This window comes from Akebia trifoliata, chromosome 1 (genome assembly GCF_017979445.1).
Source record: "Akebia trifoliata isolate Shusen 1 chromosome 1, ASM1797944v1, whole genome shotgun sequence".
In the NCBI taxonomy this organism is placed as follows: Eukaryota; Viridiplantae; Streptophyta; class Magnoliopsida; order Ranunculales; family Lardizabalaceae; genus Akebia; species Akebia trifoliata.
The window spans coordinates 1,363,692-1,387,748 of record NC_141375.1 but is presented as its reverse complement, the minus strand read 5'-3'; the positions used below and the strand labels follow the sequence as shown (position 1 = coordinate 1,387,748).

The 24,057-nt window shown below is 37.8% G+C and overlaps 1 protein-coding gene across 1 annotated transcript; it reads left to right on the top strand.

Annotated features, from left to right (window-relative positions):
- Positions 1–4,291: 4,291 nt before the first annotated feature.
- On the top strand, positions 4,292–19,551 carry LOC147410288 (putative flavin-containing monooxygenase 1). Its single transcript, XM_086439715.1, has 6 exons — positions 4,292–4,304; positions 12,769–13,184; positions 13,756–13,996; positions 15,178–15,356; positions 18,726–19,075; positions 19,209–19,551. Exons 1-6 carry the CDS (start codon positions 4,292–4,294, stop codon positions 19,549–19,551), a joined length of 1,542 nt encoding a protein of 513 aa, XP_086295841.1.
- Positions 19,552–24,057: the final 4,506 nt, after the last annotated feature.

The following is a 24,057-nucleotide window of genomic DNA, read 5'->3' as shown; positions in this document are numbered from 1 at the left end:
AAAAATCAACTCAACCCATAACCCTATCCTAACCTAACCTATTCCCCATCCTCTCATCATCAACCACCCACATCACAACCCATATCTATCCATCACTTTCCCTTAAAACACTCCCACAAAATCACCTCAACACATACCTCCCACCATCACCCTCATACCCTTCTCTCTAATCAACCAACCACCATCACCAATCAACCAATCTCTTCATCTCTCCATTTGCCACATGTCATCATCCCTTCAATCCTCTCAAAATCAAATCAATCACTACCCATCCCCCCAAATCAAACACCTTACCTCTTCAACCATCTCAACACTCTTTCTCCAAACAACTCTCTTACACCCCCATTCCTCCTATCAACCATCACTCATCTCACCCCACCAAACACTCTACCCAAATGGATTTGGGTAAGATCCAAACCATTTGGGTTAAAACACAACCCATTTCCCTCATTACAAAACTACCCTTATTTCCCCCTCAAATTTCATACCCTTCTTCTCTCAAACCTATGCTATTACTCCTTATTCTAATCCCTCATCCTATTATACCCTTAAAATAACCTCCCAACCTCTATAAAAACCCCTCCATTCTCCCCTCACCAGAACTAATGAAAATTTGACAAAAAAATCCTTAAAAAGATAACTCTCCCTCCTTACTACTCTTAACCTTCAACTCACCTCACTACACTCAACCATCTCTCATCCATACTCAAAACTCTACTCTCAATCTTCTAAAAAGTCTACAACTCAACTCAATCTTCTACAACCTCAAGCAAGTCTAAGTCAACTCAAAGAAGAACATCAAGAAAAGCCTTGAAGATCAAGATTGGGACAAGGTGGGTTTGAAAAAGGACCATCCCCTCTAACCCCCCTCTTCTACTCTCCCTTTTCCCACACATTTACACACACCACCATGGGTTAAATCACCAAAGGGCCCCTTCTTCATAAGGGTGCCCTTAATGATTGAAACCAATATTGAAAGGCCCTCACACTTGAGGGCACATATTGAATTTTTCTTCGATTTTATTTTATTTTAAAAAATCGAATATGAGGTTACCACATTACGTGGATGGAGTAGGGTGCCTGACACCTTCCCTACTCCATAAATGGACCCCCTTACCTTGAATCAAGGTTGGGCCACATGCATTATCCAACGAGAGTCATCAAACATACAAAATGTATGATTTTTCGAAAAATGTGACATCGGGTGACCATTCACACCCTTTTACAAATTTGAATGGTGGCGACTCCAAAACACACCAAAGTGGAGGGATGTTTTAAATATTGAAAAACTCCGTGTCCACAGCTTAGCGACTCCACTGGGGAAAACATACTAGCGGGTCCGACCCTCTTCTTTGATTAGGTTATTCCAAAAAAAAAAAGTTTGTTTTCTTTTTGTGTTGTTTCTTTTGGTTTATCTACTAACGCGTTTGCTTTGTTTCTTTTTTTTATATTTCACAAGTCTCACATGGGATGGTTGTAATATTTATTTACATATGCTTTTGTTTTATTTTTATTTTGGAACAAAGAATGTAAGGATGGATACGATTCAAAAAAAAAAAAATGCACGCACATACACATGCGATTCACACCCCTATGCATAAGCCACCCCCTCCTCTTTAAATTTCTAACCCCGGATGCCGGTACTCTCAAGCCCCTGAGATCGCTATTTTGGGTGGCTGGGAGGAGAACATCCACCCCATTCACCAACCTAAGATGTGTGCACTTTGGTGTCCATCAAGGTTTGAAGAATGGGTAGCCGGAAAACTACCTACAAACCGCATGCATCGAAGCGTAATTAATAGACAAAGGACACTAAGGCTTACAAAATCAATTCCGTATCCATCCCATGTTCATATGTGATGTAATTTTTTTTAAGCCCACGAAGGCAAGTTGTATAGATTTTAGGATTTTTATTTTGTTCTTGTTTATATGTCCCCCTAGGTAAAAGGGGGAAATCTGTTTTTTTTATGTTATCATGTACATCATCAAAAAAGAAAAAAAGTGACATTTTTGTCGTCCAAGCCAAAAAACAGAGGCTATGTGTCTCAAAACTCAGAAATTTCGGGCCAAAATGGGATGAGGATGAAAAATAGAACAAGGTTGGAATGCTAGAAAAGGTTCTGGTCCGTGCTTGAAGCACGGACTCAAGAAATATTGTTAAGTCCGTGCTTAGAAAACGGACTGGGCAAATTTTCTTAGGTCCGTGCATGAAGCACGGACCAGTGCAAAAAAAAAAAAAAAAAATTTTGATGTTCTGGTCCGTATTTGAAGCACGGACCAGCCAAAAAGTGTTAGGTCCGTACTTGAAAAACGGACCAAAAATATATATATATATATATATATATATATATATATATATATATATATATTATATATATATATATATATATATATATATATATAAAATTTTTTTTTTGCTCATTTTGTTCCTTATGTCAGTCCTAACAACTTTTCTTTTTGGAGTTTTTTTTTTATTTTGAGTTTTAAAGCTTGAAAATGATCAAATGATTCACTTTATTATAAAACTCAGGGCCTACTACTCATAATCCATCCCGCTCCAAACGGATTTTGCCCAACGTGGCTCACTATCGATCTCGGTCATAATCAAACCCGTCCTTCACTAGGTATCCATATCAAACTGGGTCCACGACCCAGATCCATTCCAAACTGGGTCCACGACCCAGATCCATGTCCAACTGGGTTCCCAACCCAGATCCATTCCAAACTGGGTCCACGACCCAGATTCGTTTTCAACTGGGTCCCCACCCAGATCCATTTCCAACTGGGTCCCCGACCCAGATCCATGTCCAATTGGGTCCCAACCCAGATCTATTTCCAACTGGGTCCACGACCCAGATCCATTTCCAACTGGGTCTACGACCCAGATCCAACCAAACTGGGTCCCCGACCCAGATCCATGTCAACTGGGTCCACGACCCAGATCCAATCAAACTAGGTCCACGACCCAGATCCATGTCAACTGGGCACGACCCAGATCCAATCAAACTGGGTTCACGACCCAGATCCATTTCAACTAGTTCCGACCCAGATCCATTTCAACCAAATCTATGACCCATATCGAATTAACAAAGATAACAACCGATCAATCAATTCAAATACATGCAACTTTCTCAACAAAAAAAAAAAAGATTTCGGAAAGTACCAATTGCAGTCCTTGATCAAAGTCGGTGCCTAGAAAGATCTTACCCTGTTGATACAATGGGGATAGACTACGTCTATTCAGGGAACAAGGTGATTTAAGAGTGCCATTGTGCGCCGCCTCTTCCTTGGAGATCTCCTAGCCGACGATGATTTCAGAGAACTGAATTGGGGGCTGCCAAAAACATGGGTTATTCTAACTTAATTTATCTCGAAAATTACTTTTTTTCAAAATACTTTCCTGACTCCGTGTCGATGCCAGCTCCGTGCTGATGAAATTACCTTTTTCAAAATGTTTTACCGACTCCGCGTCGATGCCAGCTCCGTGCTGATGTAATTTCTTTTCAAAATGTTTTACCGACTCCGCGTCGATGCCAGCTCCGTGCTGATGCAACTTCTTTTCAAAATACCCTACTGACTCCGTGTCGATGCCAGCTCCGTGCTGATGAAATTACCTTTTTCAAAACGTTTTACCGACTCCGCGTCGATGCCAGCTCCGTGCTGATGTAATTTCTTTTCAAAATGTTTTACCGACTCCGCGTCGATGCCAGCTCCGTGCTGATGCAACTTCTTTTCAAAAGACCTTACCGACCCCGTGTCGATGCCAGCTCCGTGTTGATGTAATTTCCTTATCGACTCCGTGTCGATGCCAGCTCCGTGCTGATGTAATTTCTTTTCAAACCGTTTTACCGACTCCGTGTCGATGCCAGCTCCGTGCTGATGTAATTTCTTTTCAAACCGTTTTACCGACCCCGTGTCGATGCCAGCTTCGTGCTGATGTAATTATTTTCTTTCAAAAACAATCCAGCTCCGCGCTGACGAACCATGTTTTCAAGCTCACCTAGCTAAATTTCCCTTTTTGAGTACCATCCCATAATAATTACCGGACCTAATAAAACATCATGCATTTTCCTTTTTTGTAAGTAAGATAATAACACCTGGTCTTCTGTATCCACAGGTGGCCAAACGAAAAAAGTACAAACTTCCTGAGAAGCCTCCATACTTTCTCCGATCATCTTCACCAACTATGAGTAACTCAGATGAACCACAGCCCGCTACAAATGAACTGGCCGAAGCCAATGCGATGATAGCAAAGTTAATAGAAACAACGAAAAGGCAAGAACAAATGCTAATGGCCGTTTTGAGTGGTACCAACTTTTTACAAGCCGCCCAGCACCAGGCATCCGGGTCGAACCCCAAGCTACCCGAGCAACCTCGACCAGATCAACATACCACCCCACCTCCTACTGTGCCAATCTATCAGGGTCCCCCGCTCTATATACCACATAATCAATCGCCTCCAGTGGTAATCCCAGATGATGAGTGCGACTTTAGGGCTCCCGAAGCTAAGAGTGTTACCGACGACAAAATGGCCCGACAGATTGAATCTTTTCAGGAGGAAATGCGGCGGATGAAAGGCACAAATACTCTGGGAGGAACAAGATTCAGGGACCTATGCTTCTATCCCAATGCACAACTGCTGGCTAAGTTTAAATGCCCGGAATTCGACCGGCCCTCAAATGGTTCTCAGGATTGGACCATACCCTCATCAAGGGTTGGCAGGACTTGGCTGAAATGTTCTGGCACAATTATCTGTTCAATACAGACGTGAGTCTGGATCGCAATGATATGGCTAAGATGACGAGGAAGCACAAAGAAACAGTGAAAGAGTATGCCCAGAGATGGCGAGAGTCCGCCTCACAAGTGCGGCCTACGATGACTGAACAGGAGATGAACACTACGTTTATCTCGACACTGGGGCATGCCTTTTACACTCATTTGGTTGGACACACTACATGCACCTTCTCAAACTTAGTTCAAGTAGCAGACCGGGTCGAGGACGGGATCCGAACTGGTCTAATATTTGACTTTACAGCTTTGAGTGCAACAGCGGGGACATCAGCACAGAAGAAATGAGTGCCTTTTGTCAAGAAGAAAGAAGAAACCCAAGTTAATAATGTATAATCCAGCCAACCTCTCATTATTCAAGCATCAGCTCAAAGGCCACAGGCACCCCAGGCCCCTTGGGCGCCAGTACTTCGAGCTGCTTGGGCTCCAGCGCCGCAGAATCCCTTCCGGACAGTTCCTCCACAAACGCAGCAGGCACCACTATATGGACAGAACCAGCAGGCACCACTATATAGGCAGAATCAACAAGCAAGACCGAACAGGGTTAATAGAGTGTTTACCAGGCTACCCATGACATTATCTGAGTTACTGCCAATCTTGCTCAAGGGTGAGTATCTTGTCAAACATCCACCAAATCCTGAAGCTGCCAAAGGGCCAGGGTACAACCCCAATTTATTTTGTGAATTTCATATGGGTGCACCTGGACACTCCACAGACCAATGCTGGCAGCTCAAACATCAGGTGCAGAATCTAATTGATAGGAAGGCTCTTATCCTGGATGGACCTCCCAACCCACCCCAACAACAGAACATCAATCAAAACCCCCTACCTACTCATAATGGGGAGGGGAGTGGGCACAAGGTAAATGTCATCTGCGAAGAATTTGACTTCAATCCTTCAGATCTAATAGCACCCGTCGGAACGAAAATCAGGGTCCACTTAACCCAAAAATCAAAGATGTCAGCGATTAACACAGTTAACCACTATACAACAAATCCATCACAAAATTCACAACTACCTCTCAGAATGGCCAACCTCACCATCCATCCCCCTCATCAAGATACTACCACTCGACCACCTTTAGTCATACCTTACGGATCACCCCATCATCAAAATACGACCCGGCCTCCCCTTGTCATACCCTACACACCACCATGCCCACAAGGATCAACCCGATCTCCCCTTCATATATCATACACTTCATCTCCACGTCCACCACTCGTCATCCCATACACTCCATCCAAATCACCACCACCTCCTCTCATTCTCAATATGAAACCCGATCCACCCCCCATGACCATACACTCACCTAAACCATTCCTCTATAACTCTATCCAGGTAGTTCCCTGGAGTTATGAGACTACCATCACCACAACTGCCGGAGTCGAAACAATGAAGAAAGCAATGGTGGCTGATATCGACCGTATAACCAGGGCGGGAAAGTGTTAGAAATTGTCAAAAAATGGGGTGAAAATCAGGGAAGAAAGCAAAGAGATTGCAGAAGAGGTGACCGACGAAGAAAAAAGAAAAGCAAAGGGAAAAGACAAGCTGTATAAGGATGAGAAGATGGAAGAAAAGGTGAAAGTGACAGACAAAGAAGCCATAGACTTTATTAAGAGAGAGCATAACATAGTAGATAGACTGAACAAGCAGCCAGACCAAGTCAACATCCTAGGACTAATGCAAAAATCGGAAGAGCACCAAAAGACATTGTTAAAAGTCCTAGGGGGATCACATGTATCTTCGGCCACGACACTAGCGCAGTTAGAGCAAACAGTTGGACAAATCATGGTCCCCAATCCTATTATTTTCACAGAAAATGAGTTTACACCTGAAGGAACGGGGCACGTCGAGCCACTAAACATTATGGTCATATGAAAGGGCATGATGGTTGCCAGGGTGCTGATTGACAACGGCTCAGCGCTTAATGTTTGTCCACTTGAGACCTTCCGAAAGCTGAACGCCGATTGGTCGTATGTGAAACCCAACAACAAGGTTGTTCGAGGATTCGATAGTTCGAGAAGGGACTCGCTGGGTGAAGTAAACCTACCAATCACAATAAGACCTTGCACCTTTGAAGTGACGTTTGAAGTCATGGAAATACCAACGACCTTCAATTTGTTACTGGGCAGGCCTTAGATCCATACTGCCGGGGCTGTGCCTTCCTCGTTGCACCAAAGAGTCAAATTTATCATGGGGCAAATGATGATATCAGTATTGGCAGAGAACCTTATTCCAGCTGGGAGAGCCCCAGACGTGCCATTCATTGATATAGAGATGACGAAGGACAAGGCACTCTACCATTCGTACCAATTCGCGGCTGTTAATCACATCGAAAAGGGGAAGGAGAAGGTAAAGGCAAAGCTATCGAGAGCAAACCTTATGATTGGCCGGATTATGAAAAGGGGAGGCTACCGACCCAAGCGAGGGTTGGGACCAGGAGGAAGAGGAAGAGCTACACCGGTCGAAGCAGTGAAGCATACTCCTTATTTTCGTCTAGGCTTTAGACCTACGAAAAGGGATATTGCAGAAATGAATGATAAGAAGAAAGAGCTTCGACTAGCAAGAAAGCAAAATCGTGAACCGAACATCTGGAATCTAGGTCGAGTCCCTCACATCAGTGTTACCTTCCCAAAATCCCATATCAGACCTGATGGTTTATCAGAACCGCCATTGGCAAAAAGGCCAAAAAATGTAAATATCGCACCACTGTACAAAGACCCAATCGTCGAGTCCCAATCATCTTTCGTAGAAGGCATTGACATTTTGTTCAATGGGGATTCCGAGGAAAGTCCATCGGAGACCGCACCAAAATCCATCAAAGTGGAAATCACTACTGGGCATGGGAACAAATCACCATTTCCAAAGGGCATTGACTGGGCATCAGTCGTCATCCCACCGAGTTTGGGAGGGACTGTGCCCCAACCTGACAACAACAACAATCAATCGGAGATCATGGTTATCTCCGAACCACCAACCAAATCACCCAACACATCACTTTCACATCTCATCCGCACCCTCAGAGAAGGAGAAACACTGTACAACTGGGAAGAATTCCCATTGACACTTGAGGCTGTCGAGGCCTAAAAAAAAAAAATGCCGTTAGGCAACATCAGTTTGCACGAGGATCATAATGAGCCCTCGTCCTTGGGTAAAGACTGTTTTGAGGGCTCCTTATCTTTACTAATGCATGACTGCTCTTTTTTATTTCAGATGTCCGAAAAATAGCACTTAAAAATAAAAAAAATCAAAAATTCTTCAAAAATCAAAAAGTCTACAAAAAACAAAAAAATCAAAAAACTTTCAAAATCTCAAAAAAATAGATATATTTCAAAAACCAAAAAAAGAGTTTTCATAGAATTTAAGGGATTTGTCTCAATCGAATGGACCCTTGGACAGAACAGAATATGAAAAGGATGAGTATGACTTCGATCTCGAACTCGACTAATTCATGGGATTTCTTTTTAAATGGAACATGACTTTAGGACAATAACTTAACAATCCAATTAGAAAAATCTTTTTATTTTTTTTTAGTACCCCTCAATTCTTAGAAAATGTCAAATTCAAATTGTTGAGATCATCGATCTTAATGATTAATGTTCAAATGTCGAGATTGACGATATAATCATTGATCTTGAGGATTGTAAAAGGTCAATCTCAATGATTGGATCAAAAGTTGATATCAACGATTTGATCTATCTTGATGATTTGAATTGTTGATCCCAGCAATTAGAATGGGGTTAAAAGTAAAAGGGATTTATTTATTAATTATACTATGGAGTTGCTGTCTGAAAGTAAGAGGGTATTTAGAAAGAAATCCCTCTTAGGAGTTACTAGAGTAATTTTCCTTAAAAAAAAACAGTTATCTCATCAATTTGAAAATCTGAATATTTCAAATACACAGCAAAACATAAGAGGGATATCTAAAGGAGTCGTGATGATCTGACTTCTTTTTCCTTTTTTGAGACGCCCCCATCACAAAACTATAGATCCTTTGCTTCAGGATTCACAATAAAAAGATTTATGATTATGTAACTACTAGGTCAACGAGCGTTTTAGGCCAGGGGAGGGGAGGGGAGGGGGGGGGGGGGTCTGAAAAGAGTGTTAGATTATCATTAGTCATATCTAAAATGTTACCTTTCATTATCTAATAGGAAATATCCTTTTGATGGTAATGCAGTTATTACCCAACAAGATATTTGTTGGGTTTATTTACTTAAATTCTTATTGTGGATCTTCTACTTTGGAGATGAAAAATTAGGGTATAGAAATTTATTAAATAAACGTTATCTTCTATTTGGTATAAAAAAAAAAAAAAAAAAACTGGCTAATATGAAGACTTAATAGAGGAGTTTCAAGGTGTGCGCTTGAAATTTTTTGGAGAGAATAGGATGACAAATTATCTTGCTAGACTTGGTGATGATGCACGAGATATATATATTATATTTAATTGAGGATGTTTGCTACATACCTCAAGAGTTAGCGAGAATCTTAACAGAATGACTTAGGTTCTGTTTGTTAACAAATTAGAATTGCTCACGTCACTAATGTGGGTGGGGCGTGCGCCACGTGGTGCACAATGGAGAGCATGAGACATTCAAGAAATTTCAGGGAAACTAGGTACCCAAATCCCAGTCCTTTCAATCACGGAAAATGTGATTTCCACCCAACAACTTGTGAAGTAGAATGGGTCTCAATACATAGAATCAAAACAAAGATTGGATATGAAATTGAGAAATTTACCATCTCATGGACGAGACTTGAATTAATGTAAGATTTTAATCAACTTAAAAGAACAGAATGTTATGGTAAGTCTTTGGAGAACATGACTTTGATTTCTAATATCTTACTTGATAACTTTCTTGCTTTCTTCTGGGATGTTTCCTTGTATCTTTCCTTTACTTTATAACAGAATGTTATAGTGTGGGAAAGATTCATGCGCATGTTGGTGTGCCATGCAAGCCATGAGCATTGATCCTCTGTGATAGGAATATTTTTGGTCTTCTCTTTTGAATAATATTCTAACCATCAATGCTCATGGCTAAAAGATAATACATAATATATCTCTAAGATAAATCTTGACCATAGAATTTACAATTACATGATTGAGATTGTCTCGGAATATAAACATTTCTATGTGAGATCCAAGGTTGAGATTTATCTTAGAGATCCGTAGTATATTATCAGGATACATCCTTTATCCCAACCGTTGGATATCACATATACACGGTTGAGATCGTGTGTGAACATATGAGTTCACTTTTCACGAGTCTAAGGATCCTGACCCTATATATATTTTGGGATGTGTATACATGTATTAATTATCGGGATGTGTATAAATCAAAATCATTGGATTTCATGTTTACATGGTCTCGATCATTTCTTTTTTTCATGAGTCACCCTAACTTGACACATGACTAAAATCATTATTTAAAAGAACAATATCCAAATAACATTATAGCTGATATAATGGGAAAAAATTTCTTTCGTCTATCATAATAGAAAGCATCTCTAGACATATTCAATTTATTGAAGAATAATGGCTGTTATAGTAAGTAGGGGTGCACATGGTTCGGATTGGTTCGGATTTTGGCAAAATTGAAACCGAACCAAACATGATCGGTTCTATAAATTTGAAACCAGACCAATCCAATTACCCTATAGAACCGAACCAATCCAATCCAATCTTGGTTCGGATTGGTTCGGATCGGTTCTCGGTTCTCATACTTATTGAAGATAGATACTTTCTTCCTCAATCCAAGCATGCTATCTCCTCCAATCTTCAAACCTTAAAACAAATAGGACTTTTTTTGAACGTGGACTTTGGGATAATAAAAAAAATTAAAAGGAAGAAGAAGAAAGAAATAAAAAATTGAAATTTTTTTTTTTAAATAATTTTATATATATATATATATATTTATATATAATTGGTTCGGTTTTCGGATTGGTTCGGTTCTATTATATCCTAATCTGGAACCGAACCAAATTAATCGGATTTTTTTTTCTTCGATCCGTACCCGAATCGTGGGTGTGTTTAGTCCGAACCAATCCAATCCAAAAGCTTCGGATTGGTTCGGATCTCGGATTTACCCAATCCAATGTGCACCCCTAATAGTAAGATATATATATATATATATATATATATATATATATATATATATATAGGAGTCTTTTTGATTTATTGATATATGTACTAGAGTTTGCCCGTGCGGCACGGGCATCCTCTTTCTAGTTAACGGGGGAAAGGGAGGAACAACAATAAAATTTGATGAGTATTATTGGAAAATGATGTCTTTGGTACACAATGTCAACGAAGAGTACTTCAACTTTATAAAAGAAGGAAAATTGATTTGGAAAAGACCCACTCAATGCACACGAGGTAAGCAAAGTTGAATCAAATGAATCTTGGAAAGGGACAACATGGAAATTTGATCTATCGATTCGCCACTGACTTTACAAAGGAATCATATTCATAATAAATTACAAACAAATATATAAGTTTTCTGTTTAAAAAATTTGCAGCAAATAAGTAAAATAATGAGTCTAATCCAACAGTTAGTGATATTGTAGATTAATTATTTTTTGATTGACAATATCAACACTATTTGGAGCTGTGGGAACATAAGACTAAAATCTTATATTTCTTATTTTATTTACTTATAAATGCGAAAAAAGGAAAAATAAAGACATATTTTGAAAAAGAAGTAAGCTTAGTTAGAAGGTATTTTTATAGACCTGTCTTCGTCAGGGTACAATGCAAGTGTTCCAGCACCCTACTCCTTTCGGGGTGTCCAAGTTTAATGACCTATAAATCTTTGGCCCACCAATTGGAATTTACACACACCCACAAAAAGATAAGAAGATATAAATCACCAATCTAAAAATTGATAGGTCAATTGATCTAAAAGAATGCAAAACGTATTGGGAAATGATGATAAGGAGTTGGATGATTATCTAACTCCCTAAACTACATAATTGGCACTCAAATGTGAATGATATGAGAGTCAAAACCTGGCTTAGAAGATTCAGAGCAAAGAAAAATCACATACTTTGACTAAAAGTCAACAGTGTAATCTACCAAATTTTCATTTATATTGTATGGAACAAAGAAAAATGGCAATTGGAATATACCTCTACCCATTTTGGTGAATAAATGAGAATTCCATTGTCTTAAAATTGATGAAATATCCCTTGACCACGGTCCTCACGAGATGACAAAACTCAACTCGGTTGATGGGTGAGTTTGGACCGAGTTAAATAGAACATGAGTTGAGCTTGAGTCCGAAATCCAAACTTAATTTGATTTGAGCTTGGGTTGAGAGTTCGGACGACTTAACTCTACTCGAATATGAGGTTATATAATGTTATATAAATATATATTTTTATTTAATTTTAAACAATCTTGTCCAACTCGTCCAAGACTACATAACTCAGACTAACCTTAGTTCAACCCTCGTTTGGAAACTCAAGTTCAGATTGAGCTTGGGTTGATGAGCTCAGGCTGAATGATCGGGTTGAGGGCTCCACCACTTGAGCCTGGTTCTACTCTCCAACATGACCGGGTTGGGCCCTAGTAGAATAAGGGTATTTTGTTGCGTTAATCACCTAATGAGGGACATAGTCAAGAGACATGTCATCAGTTTGAAAATGAAGGGAATATTTATCATAAATCGGAGGTCATGTCAAAATTACCCTAATAAAAATTAATAGTAATCGAGTGAATTAGGTGAACAAGGGAACATCTTTTAAAACCCGTATCTCTTAATCAAACTTTATTCTAAGTCTAAACTCACGGGCCTTCCTGCCTCACCACCACATATCCCACGTCAGACTTGTGAGAATTGCAGTAAATACCCTGTGTCATTTCAGCATTTTCCAACTATACAAAAGACACCTCTCGTATTCCTAATTCATCCATCTCTCAAGCTAAAGCTTTTATAAAACATAGAAACATGGCTAGCAAGCAAAACTACCTGAAAGTGTCGAAAGTAGGCATCATAGGTGCTGGAATAAGTGGTATCGCAGCAGCGAAACAACTTTCGGGCTACCAACCATTGGTTTTCGAGGCTAGTGATTCGATCGGGGGTGTTTGGAGACATTGTTCGTATAAATCGACAAAACTTCAGACCCCTCAATGCGATTACGAGTTCTCAGATTACCCATGGCCCCAAAGAGATAATTCAAGTTTTCCTTCTCATCTTGAGATATTGGAATACTTGCATGATTATGCTACACACTTCGATGTGTTGAAATATGTGAAGTTTAATTCTAAGGTGGTGGAGATCCGGTTCACCGGTGACCATTTCAGTCAGAAACCGGGAGAGTTTGAGACTCCATTGACAGGTCAACCCGTTTGGGAGGTTTCTGTGCAGACCAACCAATCTGAGACCCCTCAGGTCTCTCTCTCTCTCTCTCTCTCTCTCTCTGTTGAAAGACTTTGCCTAGAGTTCCCAAGTAAAATGGATCCCTAGAAAACATCTTCAATATCCTAAACAAAACCCTAGAGATTCCCAAGATAATTGATTTTCCTAGAAAACAAATGAAGTTCTTTTCTCCAAGCTATATATGATAGGAGAAAAGATAATTGATTTGCCTAGAAAACAAATGAATTTCTTTCTCCAAGCCATATATGATAGGAGAAAATTATTTCACTATCCTATCCTTCTCTCCTCTACCTAATAGGAGATAGAGTTTGCCCATGTTTAGAAAATTATATACTGTGGGGGTAAATTGGTCTTTATTATAGTATTTAAATCAATTCAACATATTCATTATGACGGAAATTAAACTCTTCTCACATCTCCTTATTTTTGTGAGATCATGGGGAGAGTGGAGCTCCATACAAGCATCAATTATTTGATTAACCACCATCTATACCTTGATCATGAAATATTGATCTAAGAATGTGTATTTATTTTAAATTTAAAGGTATATTGTGTTGATATATATATATTTTTAATTTTTCAGTGGTATGCATTTGAGTTTCTAGTGGTCTGCATTGGAAAATACGGCGATTTACCAAAATTACCTGTTTTACCACACCATAAAGGCCCTGAAATATTTAATGGCAAGGTCATGCATTCACTTGATTACTGCAAGCTCGACAAGGAAGAATCGCATCAGCTACTGAAAGGAAAGAAGGTTGTTGTGGTCGGTTACAAGAAATCAGCTATCGATTTAGCTGTTGAATGTGCAGAGGCCAACCAAGGTATTATAGCTATATATTTTCTATGTTGCTAAGAATATCTATCTATCTATATATATATATATAATCTTTCTAGAGATATGAAAGGAGTGATCATTTAAAATTAGAATCATGATAAAACAACGACCACATGTGGAAGTGCAGTTGTGTATCCCTAAGAGTACAGATCTACGGTTCCCAAACTTGTCATGTCACGGGAGTCGATTGACTATGGGTAGTCGGATTACCACGACTCTTAAAATTAAGGGGATCCTCCATATATCCCCTAATCTTATTTCAGGGTTATTTTTATAAGATTGAGATCCGTTGATTCATGAAAGAAAATTCAGAACTCCAACTGTTAAATAAAAAGTAGTTGCAGTGATTTTTATTGGAATAAATATCTGAAATAAGCAGGTAAGATAAAAGAACAAGTAATTCTTAAACTATGATAAAATATAGTATAGTTTTGATAGAAGAATATTTTATTTATAGATGACGTTGGAAGAGAAGAATTGCATGGTTTTTTATTGATTCCCCACTTATCGAGAGGTTGTTATGAAGCGAAGAAAAACAAGGTCTGGTCAAAGCGTCAAATTGAAAACAGCTAGCTTTTTAAAGTTTGACTTGTTGACCATACACAGTAGGATTCCACGTTTTTAAGACTAACTCACCAACATATAAGAAAATAGAAAGATGGTAATTGGACGCAAAACCAAACCAAATAATAGAATGATTGTTTTTCCGCGAATTCTAGAAGAAATATAATTGATCATTAAAGACCAATCAAGGTTTGGTAAAAAAAAAGGTAGGGTGCTTTTGTTACTTGATTAATAGAAATCTTAACCATTGGATTAGTATTCTCTCACATATTATTGGATCGGGTCCCTACTGAAATGGGACTTGATTGATCGAAAATCAATCCAATAAGTTATCAGATTGGATCCTTATAAGAACCCAAATACTCAATACAGTCCTAAGTTCCCGGATTGGATTTTGGGTACGATCAAATCCATTGACAGACGCTTTTTATAGGAGATATAAAAGAAGTTTCATTGAAAGAACTGGAAAAAGAAGTAAGCGTAGACTTGTGTTGGGAAATTTCTAAGAGATCATAAGAGTGGTTGACTTGTATTTATTTTCCAGAAGATTGTGAAATTGATTTGTGTTTATTGTGTTTTGGTTGAATTTGTTAAATTAATTAGGAGAAGATGGGCAAGCATGCACCATGGTGATAAGGACCTTGCATTGGACAGTTCCTTATTACTGGATTTGGGGCTTACCCTTCTTCTTGTTCTACTCAACAAGGTCCTCACAATTCCTTCATGGAAGGCCTAATCAAAGCTTCTTGAGGGCTCTCCTTTGCCTCCTTCTATCTCCATTGGTAAATAATACATTCTTAGTTTCTCTTGTCTCTTTATTTTAAAAATAAAATAGCAATTGCTTTATAATTTGTCATCAATTTGACAAGAAGAATGTTAAAAAGTGACGAACGCATACCCATTTAATTTTATGGTTTTCTTCTTACCCCCTCACCAAATAGGAAAATTTGGAATGCCTCCCTTGACAATTGACTTTAATCGGGTCTATAATAGAACTATACAAAATTATAACCATCTATAATATTGAATAAATTTTAGTTGAAATAAATAGTTGTGAAATATATATATATATATATATATATATATATGGGTAGCGTTCAATGGCCAACAGTTTGGCAAATATTTTGGCAAACACATTTTTCAAAACATGGGTTAGAGGTCTTGGAATGGGCTGATTTTTGGTGAGGATGATCTCTACGGTGAGGAGATCATCATCACCAAAAATCAGCTCATTCCAAAACTTCTAACCCCATCAAATATGGTTTACAAAAAATAGACGGTTCACGATTTTTCAACTTGTAAACTGGGGCTAGAAGTTTTGGAATGAGCTGATTTTTGGTGAGGATGATCTCCTCACCGTAGAGATCATCCTCACCAAAAATCAGCCCTTTCCAAGACCTTTAACCCATGTTTTGAAAAAGTGTTTGCCATTGAACGGGACCTTATATATATATATAGGGAGCGGTTCGGCAGCCCTAAAGTTTGCCAAGTTTGGTGCCAAACATTTTTTGTAAATCACTTTTGATGGGGTTAGAAGTTTTGGAATAGGCTGATTTTTTGTTAGGATGATCTCTACGGAGAAGAAATCATCATCAAGAAAAATCAGCTCATTTTGAAACTTCTAACCCTAGTTTATAAGTTGAAGAATCGTGGACCGTCTAATTTTTGTAAATCACTTTTGATGGGGTTAGAAGTTTTGGAATAGGCTGATTTTTGGTGAGGATGATCTCCTCATCATAGAGATCATCCTCACAAAAAATCAACTCATTCCAAAGCTTTTAACCCATATTTTGAAAAATGTTTGGCACCAAACTTGGCAAACTTTAGGGCAGCTGAACCGTCCCCATATATATATATAGCGGACGGTTCGAGGGACGTGCTGAAAACCAGCTGAGAAACAGACGGACGAGAGACGTTAGATTTGAGGGAGTGGATGGCGCAGATGGTTCAACACGTCCGTTCCAACTAAAGAAACATAATTTCTTTTATTTAAAAATAACTCCCTCATCTTTTCTATTTTTTCGTTTGTTTTTTTTTTAAAACTAACCATCTCTGTTTTATCGTTTTCTCTCTTGACAGACGTTGCTGTTTCATAAGGTTTTTCAACGAAGAAGATGAACTCAACCTTCGGTTGAAAGCCCATTTTTGAACTTTTCATTAAACACTCTTCATTTTCTCACTCAACGGACGACCCAACCTTCGTTTTCCTTCGACCCAACCCTTCTTCTCTTCTATAAATCCAAATCTCTTCGTTTCCTTCGTCTCTTCGTCTCTTCGTCTCTTCTGTAAATAATCCCCCATCTTAGTTGAATCTTCTTTATTTACACCTATTATGATCTTTTTTTTTCTTTCCGTTTTGCCAAATCTTCCCCAATTAAGGAGTTTAACATCCATGGAGCATGTTTAGTATATGCTAACAACTTACTTTCTGAGCTTCTCCATCAAGCCATGTAAATGTCAATCGTTTCTCTTTTAAAGCAACAGAAGCTTGTGGTGGAACTGACATATAATCTCCATCATTAGCAATTGACTCTCCTTCATTTGATAATGTATCTTGAACCATGCACATAGTCTATAAGAATATAAAATTGAAGTGAGACGCTAATTGATACAAGAGAATATATACAATTGCGATAAACCAGATCTTTTTCAAAACATAAAGTAAAGAAACTCCAATAATTCGTTAAGTCATAAGCACCCGCCAGATAAGATGCTAATAAAATTTGAAACGAATCTATCACATTCAGACTTCTTTTTAGTGATAGGTAATGCAACTTAGTTTATTTAACAAATTCAGGCAAGAGCACTTACTTCACGCATTTTGTTAAGTTCCAAACTTAACCTCCCCGCAAGAATCACACAATACCAGGTCATTGTCTCACTTCCAGCACGAGCATAACTTGGCGCATCACAACCCAGCTCCATGGATGTTATACTCCTTAATTGGGGAAGATCTGGCAAAACAAAAAGAAAAAAAAGATCATAATAGGTGTAAATAAAGAAGATTCAACCAAGATGGGGGATTATTTACAGAAGATACAAAGAGGCGAAGGAAACGAAGAGATTTGGATTTACAGAAGAGACGAAGGGTTGGGTTGAAGGAAAACGAAGGTTGGGTCGTCCGTTGAGTGAGAAAATGAAGGGTGTTTAATGAAAGGTTCAATAATGGGTTTTCAGTCGAAGGTTGAGTTCGTTTTCTTCGTTGAAAAACCTTATAAAACAGCAATGTTTGTCGAGAGAGAAAACGAAAAAACAGAAATGGTTAGTTAAAAAAAAAAAAAAACAAACGAAAAAACAGAAAAGATGAGGGAGTTATTTTTAAATAAAAGAAATTCCGTTTCTTTAGTTGGAACGGACGTGTTGAACCATCTGCGCCGTCCACTCCCTCAAATCTAACGTCTCTCGTCAGTCTGTTTCTCAGCTGATTTTCAGCACGTCCCTCGAACCGTCCCCATATATATATATAGGGGCGGTTCAAGGGCCATATGTAAAAACATATGAAAAAACAATGGTTTTTCAAAATATAGGTTAGAGGTTTTGGATTGAGCTGATTTTTTGCAAGGATGGTCACTATGATGAGAAGATCATCCTCACAAAAAATCAGCTCAATCAGAAACTTCTAAATCCATCAAAAGTGATTTACAAATTATTGATAAAAATTGGCAAAAAATCAACGGTCCACATTCTAAATCACTTTTAATGGGGTTAGAAGTTTCAGATTGGACTGATTTTGTTTTTCCGGATGATCTTCCCATCATAGAGATCATCCTCACAAAAAATCAGCTCAATCCGAAATCTCTAACCCATATTTTGAAATTTTATAAATGTTACATTGTTTTTACATATGTTTTCTCATATGTCCCTTGAACCTGACCCATATATATATATATATATATATATATATAATAATGGGGGTGGTCAATTTATAATGTCATTTCAACTTAGACTTGGGCAAAGTTAATGTTCAAGGGAGGCAAGTTGAATTTTTCTAACTAATGAGGAAGGTAATTATAGAAGCCAATTAGTGTTTGTACATGATGATCTTGTTAACAGATGTTTCAGGCTTAATAGAACTGATATTCTTGGACTCTTAATGACTGCTATACATGCAAAAGCTAATTCTAGTTATTTGCCCTAATGTATTTTCACAGAGAAGAGCGATCTCAAAGTTTATTGAATCCTTCTTGGTGTGGAAGCTTCCTTTGATGAAGTATGGATTGAAACCTGATCACCCATTTGAGGAGGACTACGCGTCATGTCAGATGGCTATCTTGCCAGAAAATTTCTTTTCGGAGGCCGATCAAGGACGAATCTTGTTTAAAAGGGCATCGAAATGGTCATTTTGGAATGGAGGGATTGAATTAGAAGACAAAACCAAGTTGGAGGCTGATGTTGTTGTTTTTGCAACTGGTTTTGATGGGAAGAAAAAGCTTAGGGACTTATTACCTGCACCCTTTTGTAGTTTGATAGAAGACTCTTCCGGTATAATGCCACTATACAGGTTTGCACTGACTCATCCAATATAAAATTAAATAAACAAATAAAATTAAAGAGAAAAAACTCAAAATGGGTTCCACATTTTCTTGAAGATTAAGTGATTAATTAATTATGCTATTATTTTTTGTGTATCACAGGGGCACAATCCATCCATTGATCCCAAACATGCCCTTTGTTGGATATCTTGAAAGTGTCTCAAACTTGCACTCGGCCGAGCTTCGATGCAAATGGCTAGCACGACTACTTGACAATCGATTCAAGCTCCCGAGTGTGGAAAAAATGTTAGAGCAAACAACAAACGAGTTAGAGATCATGAAAAGAACCACAAGGTTCTACAAGAGACACTGCATTTCTACTTTTAGTATCAATCACAGTGATGAGATATGCGAAGAGATGGGATGGAGATCATGGAGGAAGAAGAACTGGCTATTAGAAGCCTTCAGCCCTTATAATAGCCAAGATTATGAAGAAGAAAAATGAAATTTTATATGAATATTATTATAAACTATATTTACTTAATTAGTTTAAGGAAGCATTTTGTAATAATAACAACCAAGGCTGATGAGTTAGAAATCAGCTCCCAGAAGTATAGGATTTACTCTCCTTGAGAAAAAGAAAGACAGAAGGAAGGGAGAGTATAAACAATAAAGGCTCCTGTCCCTTTCATATTATATGACTTTCCAATTCTCATGCAAAGTGAACAAATTCCACATGTATGTAATGCTCACATCACCATAGAGAAAGTCTTGTGTTTCTACTTTCTATGGAAGACTGTCGATGTTTAGTCCACCCCTTCTTATCTTTTTCCCCTTATATATATTTTGTCAACTATCGAGTATCAAAGTAAGTGGCATTTTTCTTGATGTGGAACTATTTTTAAATGGAGTTGTGGTCCTCAACGTATTACAAACATCATTAATTATTTTAATCATACGTGTGAACATTAAGATCATTTGGTGGATATGCATACAGGTACTAAATTGTATAATGGTCCCTACGTGCTTCACAAGTTATAAGATTGCTCCTAAAAATCATAGATTTGTCCTACACATCCAAATTAGATCGACCTCACAGCCTAGGCTTGGGATTTTAAAGATTAAAATAGGGGTGGCAATCTTAAAATCACGTGAGAACACAACATGAAATTAGTAATCAGTTTGAGTCAAGTTTAATTGGGTTTGGGTCATAGTAGTGTTAACCTGTCTAATATAATTATTAAGTAGGCCGGGTTTGGGTTAAGGGGCGTCAACTCACTTAACCCATTTTGACACCCTCTTAGTTATTCTATTATTAACATGTAGTTTTAAATATATGAATAATTATTTAAGAATTTTGTAAATTATCCATTTTTAAAAAATAAAACATAGTCTATGTTTTGTAATACTTAATTTATGTTTGTAGATATTAGTTTATGGTTGTGTGACTTTATTTTTAGTAATGGAATTTTATTTTTAGTGGTGGAAATCAAATTTATTTTTTCCAAGAAAAATTAAAATTTTGTTAAATACATTATATATGAGTTGAGTTAGGTATATCAATTTATCAATGGGTTGGGTTTGGGTTTAAGTTTTTGACACGATTATTAAATGGGTAAGGTTTGTGTTTGGTAAATTTACATAATACCCTTACCTCAACCTTAGATGACCTGACCCATTGCCACCCCTAGATGAAATCTATGACCGAACATGTCCGAGTGATACATGCATACTAAGTCACTACATGAAAAAGGGGATAACTTCGATGGCATGGTATGTTGAATTACTTGGTTTTAGTTTATTTGAAGGACCTTGGCATCTAGTTTACCCTTTTTCCACATAGCAAGTATTGGGTCCACTACAATCGTCCAATGAATAACCCAGGCCAAAAAATCTACAAAATGAATCAGTCCAAGAACCAAGTAACTTAGTATTGGGCATTCAAACACCCCCCCCTCCTAATAAGGGCCAGCCCAAAAGATTTATCCTAGAAATTATCTGGTGCGTGTGTCGGGAGGGGACTGCATGTTCCCCAAGGATAAGTTGAGTCATCTAAGAGACCTGAATTCCTCTATAAAAAATAAAAAAAAATCCCCTCGCCAAATTAGGGTGGAATTTATTGGCCTTCCTAAATTTTTCTTAACAAATTTATAATACGGGTATGTCTTGAAACTTTTATACCTGATCGGTTGTAATGCTTGCAAAAGAGATGCAGAGATTAAGATTAAGAAATGGACTTTGGGTAAGTCGAATTCGTTCCACAGGGACAACGAAGATTCAAATATTCATTCGATTAGAAACCAAAACAAAGCTTTGAAACAGATTGATTTAAAAACAAAACTGATTTGTTGCACAAATAAGATGGAAATAAACTTGCAATTCTATTTAAAACAGAAACTAGAGGTTGAAGATAAAAGAAAGGGAGATTAGAGAGTTCAATGTAGCCTTCACAAACTATCCATAATGTAGATCAATTCCAAGAATAACTCAATCCATGTAGCAAGTCATTGCTCATGGATCGGAAGGTGGAGCGGTTTAATTATTAAAGGTAACCAAGAGACATTCATGAAAATTCAGATTTAATTGAGATTGCCTAGCTTATATTTAGATTCTTCACAAAGCATAGCCGTTCTTGAGCTTATCTAAGTAATGGCTATCAAAGTTTGAATCAAAAATATAAGTAGATCATCTAATCAAAGTAGAATTTCTAGAATAGTAAACATGTAAGCAAAATAAGGAATTAAAACTACATTAGAGGGATAAACTTGCTTCGGCATCATTGATCTCTCTAAAGAGGATCTAGCCGATCATCGCAAGGATCATATTGCAACAATACTAAAAAGCAAAGAGAAGATGGGAGAAGAAGATGAAGATGCAACTTGATTCCTTCTTGAATGGATCTCTCAAAAGAGTTACAATAGAGCCAATGGCTTACTCTTGATGTTCTCACTACACTCAAGATCTCACCAAAAGGAAAAATTACAGAAAATTAAAAGAAGAAAAAATCAAAACTTATGGAACAAGAGAAGAAGAGAAGAGCCCCCAATTTATAACATTTGTATTCGGGTAATCGGGTCAACTTTTCGGATGATTTGCTTCGAACTACCCAATCAGTTACAACCACCGAAGCTTCTAGAAGTTTCTGTAAAAATCTCGAAGACAAATTCCTCGAGATGACCGCGGCGCGGTCATGCCTAGCCGCGGCGCGGTGACGTGGCGCCCAAATCGACCGAGATTTTTCTGGAAACTTCCCTTCGACTCGTGTATTGTAACCGTAATTGTTTCGCGATTTGTTGGCTTCCACGTGCGCTACAATTAACACTAATATATCATTAGCTTTATTAATTTGGATAAATAAAATAATTTTGCAATTATTTAAAGGAACTAACATTTATGCAATGGTAATCTTAATGCAATTACGGTCCCAAAATCGAATAATTGGGACCTTATCACACCCCCAAACCTCAATTTTGCTAGTCCCGAGCAAAACTTAAATGTAAACAACTCCTCTTTCGTGAGGTTCCCGACTGCATTTAGCTTATGCAGTAAGCCCTTAAACCCCTAGGTTACCCCTAGTGGACGAGTTTGACTCGTGAGGGTTTGCAGTGAATATACCCACAAAATTCTAACATTTTAAAAGATAACAACTTCAAAATTATTGTATATAATGCCATCACACCAATTTTCAGAATCCAGTCAAAGGTCTATTTGAGTAGAAATTCTTTTTATTCCTCATTTTCAGAAATATCTTGAGTGTGTGCACAAATTTTTCTGATTGTAACATAAATTTTTCGGAACAAGATTTCCCTTCTTAACTACTAAAATGTATGGGTCTGCCTAAATTCTAACTCGAAATTGAGCCTCCTGTCTGGGATTGTGAGAAGTATGGATATTCACTTTAATACCTCTAAGGGGCTTTATCTGTGATATTCCAGTGTACTCACATTTTTACCATTGACGGCTTTCACCCTACTGAACTATTTTGGTCCCATTGGACTCTTTTTACAATTTGCACTTTTTCAGTTCTAACCTTCACATCTTTCTGCTTTTCAACCTTTTTCACGCTTTATCATTTTTCTGATATTCTTTTTTTCAAAAAGCAGGTAGCCCTTTTCAAGGTACCCAGTCTAATCCTATGGTTGCTGTCTTCAAAAATATCAACTACAGTTCTGTTTTTCTTCTATTCAGCCAACCAAAGGACAAGGAGGTCAAAGTTCATTATTTTTCAAGCTTTCCCTCTCATTCTAGACAGTGAAGAAGACAACTCTTAATCCAAAATAACTTTTTCACTACAATCAGAAGTGACGTGAATTTTGTTTTTCAAAATATCTTGTTTTTGAGGAATAAGAATTTATAAACAAATTGGACATGAGCCTAGTTTTAAAAATTTGTATGATGACAGTACATATAAACATTTTGATGAAGGTATTTTTGAAAAATGTACCGAAAACAATGTAAAATTAATTTTTTTTTTTAATTGAAATGTGCTATCCACACCCCCAAACCTAAATTTAACATTGTCCTCAATGATTAAAGAGTAGAGGTTTAGAGTACACCTGAAGGCGGATGTCATTACGTTGTAAAAGTTGTAGGTACAACCAAAAGAAGTGTTCCACACAAGGTGTAAAAGTGAAAAGCACACTACACAGGGTGTACACGTGAAAGAAAGTGAGTAAATGCAAAAAGAATTGAAAAATAAATCCTACATGGTCATGCAAAATATGTACAGAAATCAAGGGTTGCCTCCCGAAGTAGCGCTAAGTTTAATGTCTTCAGCCAGACCTAGAACTGGAGTTAATCCTGGTACACAGGATTACTCAGAAATGAATCTTTTTCGGATGAATGAGGGAGAGTCTGAAATGGCTTCAGCCTTTGGCCATTGACTTGGAAGATATTTCCATTGGCTGGATTGAGTACCTCGATGTTTCCATGAGGGTGAATATTGTGGATCAAAAATGGTCCAGTCCAACGGGACTTTAATTTCCCTGGAAATAAATGAAGGCGAGAGTTA

Coding starts and splice junctions, on each gene's coding strand:
- LOC147410288 (XM_086439715.1), top strand. Junction 13,997..15,177: donor ATGTGCAGAGGCCAACCAAG/GTATTATAGCTA, acceptor TAAATTAATTAG/GAGAAGATGGGCAAGCATGC. Junction 15,357..18,725: donor GCCTCCTTCTATCTCCATTG/GTAAATAATACA, acceptor GTATTTTCACAG/AGAAGAGCGATCTCAAAGTT.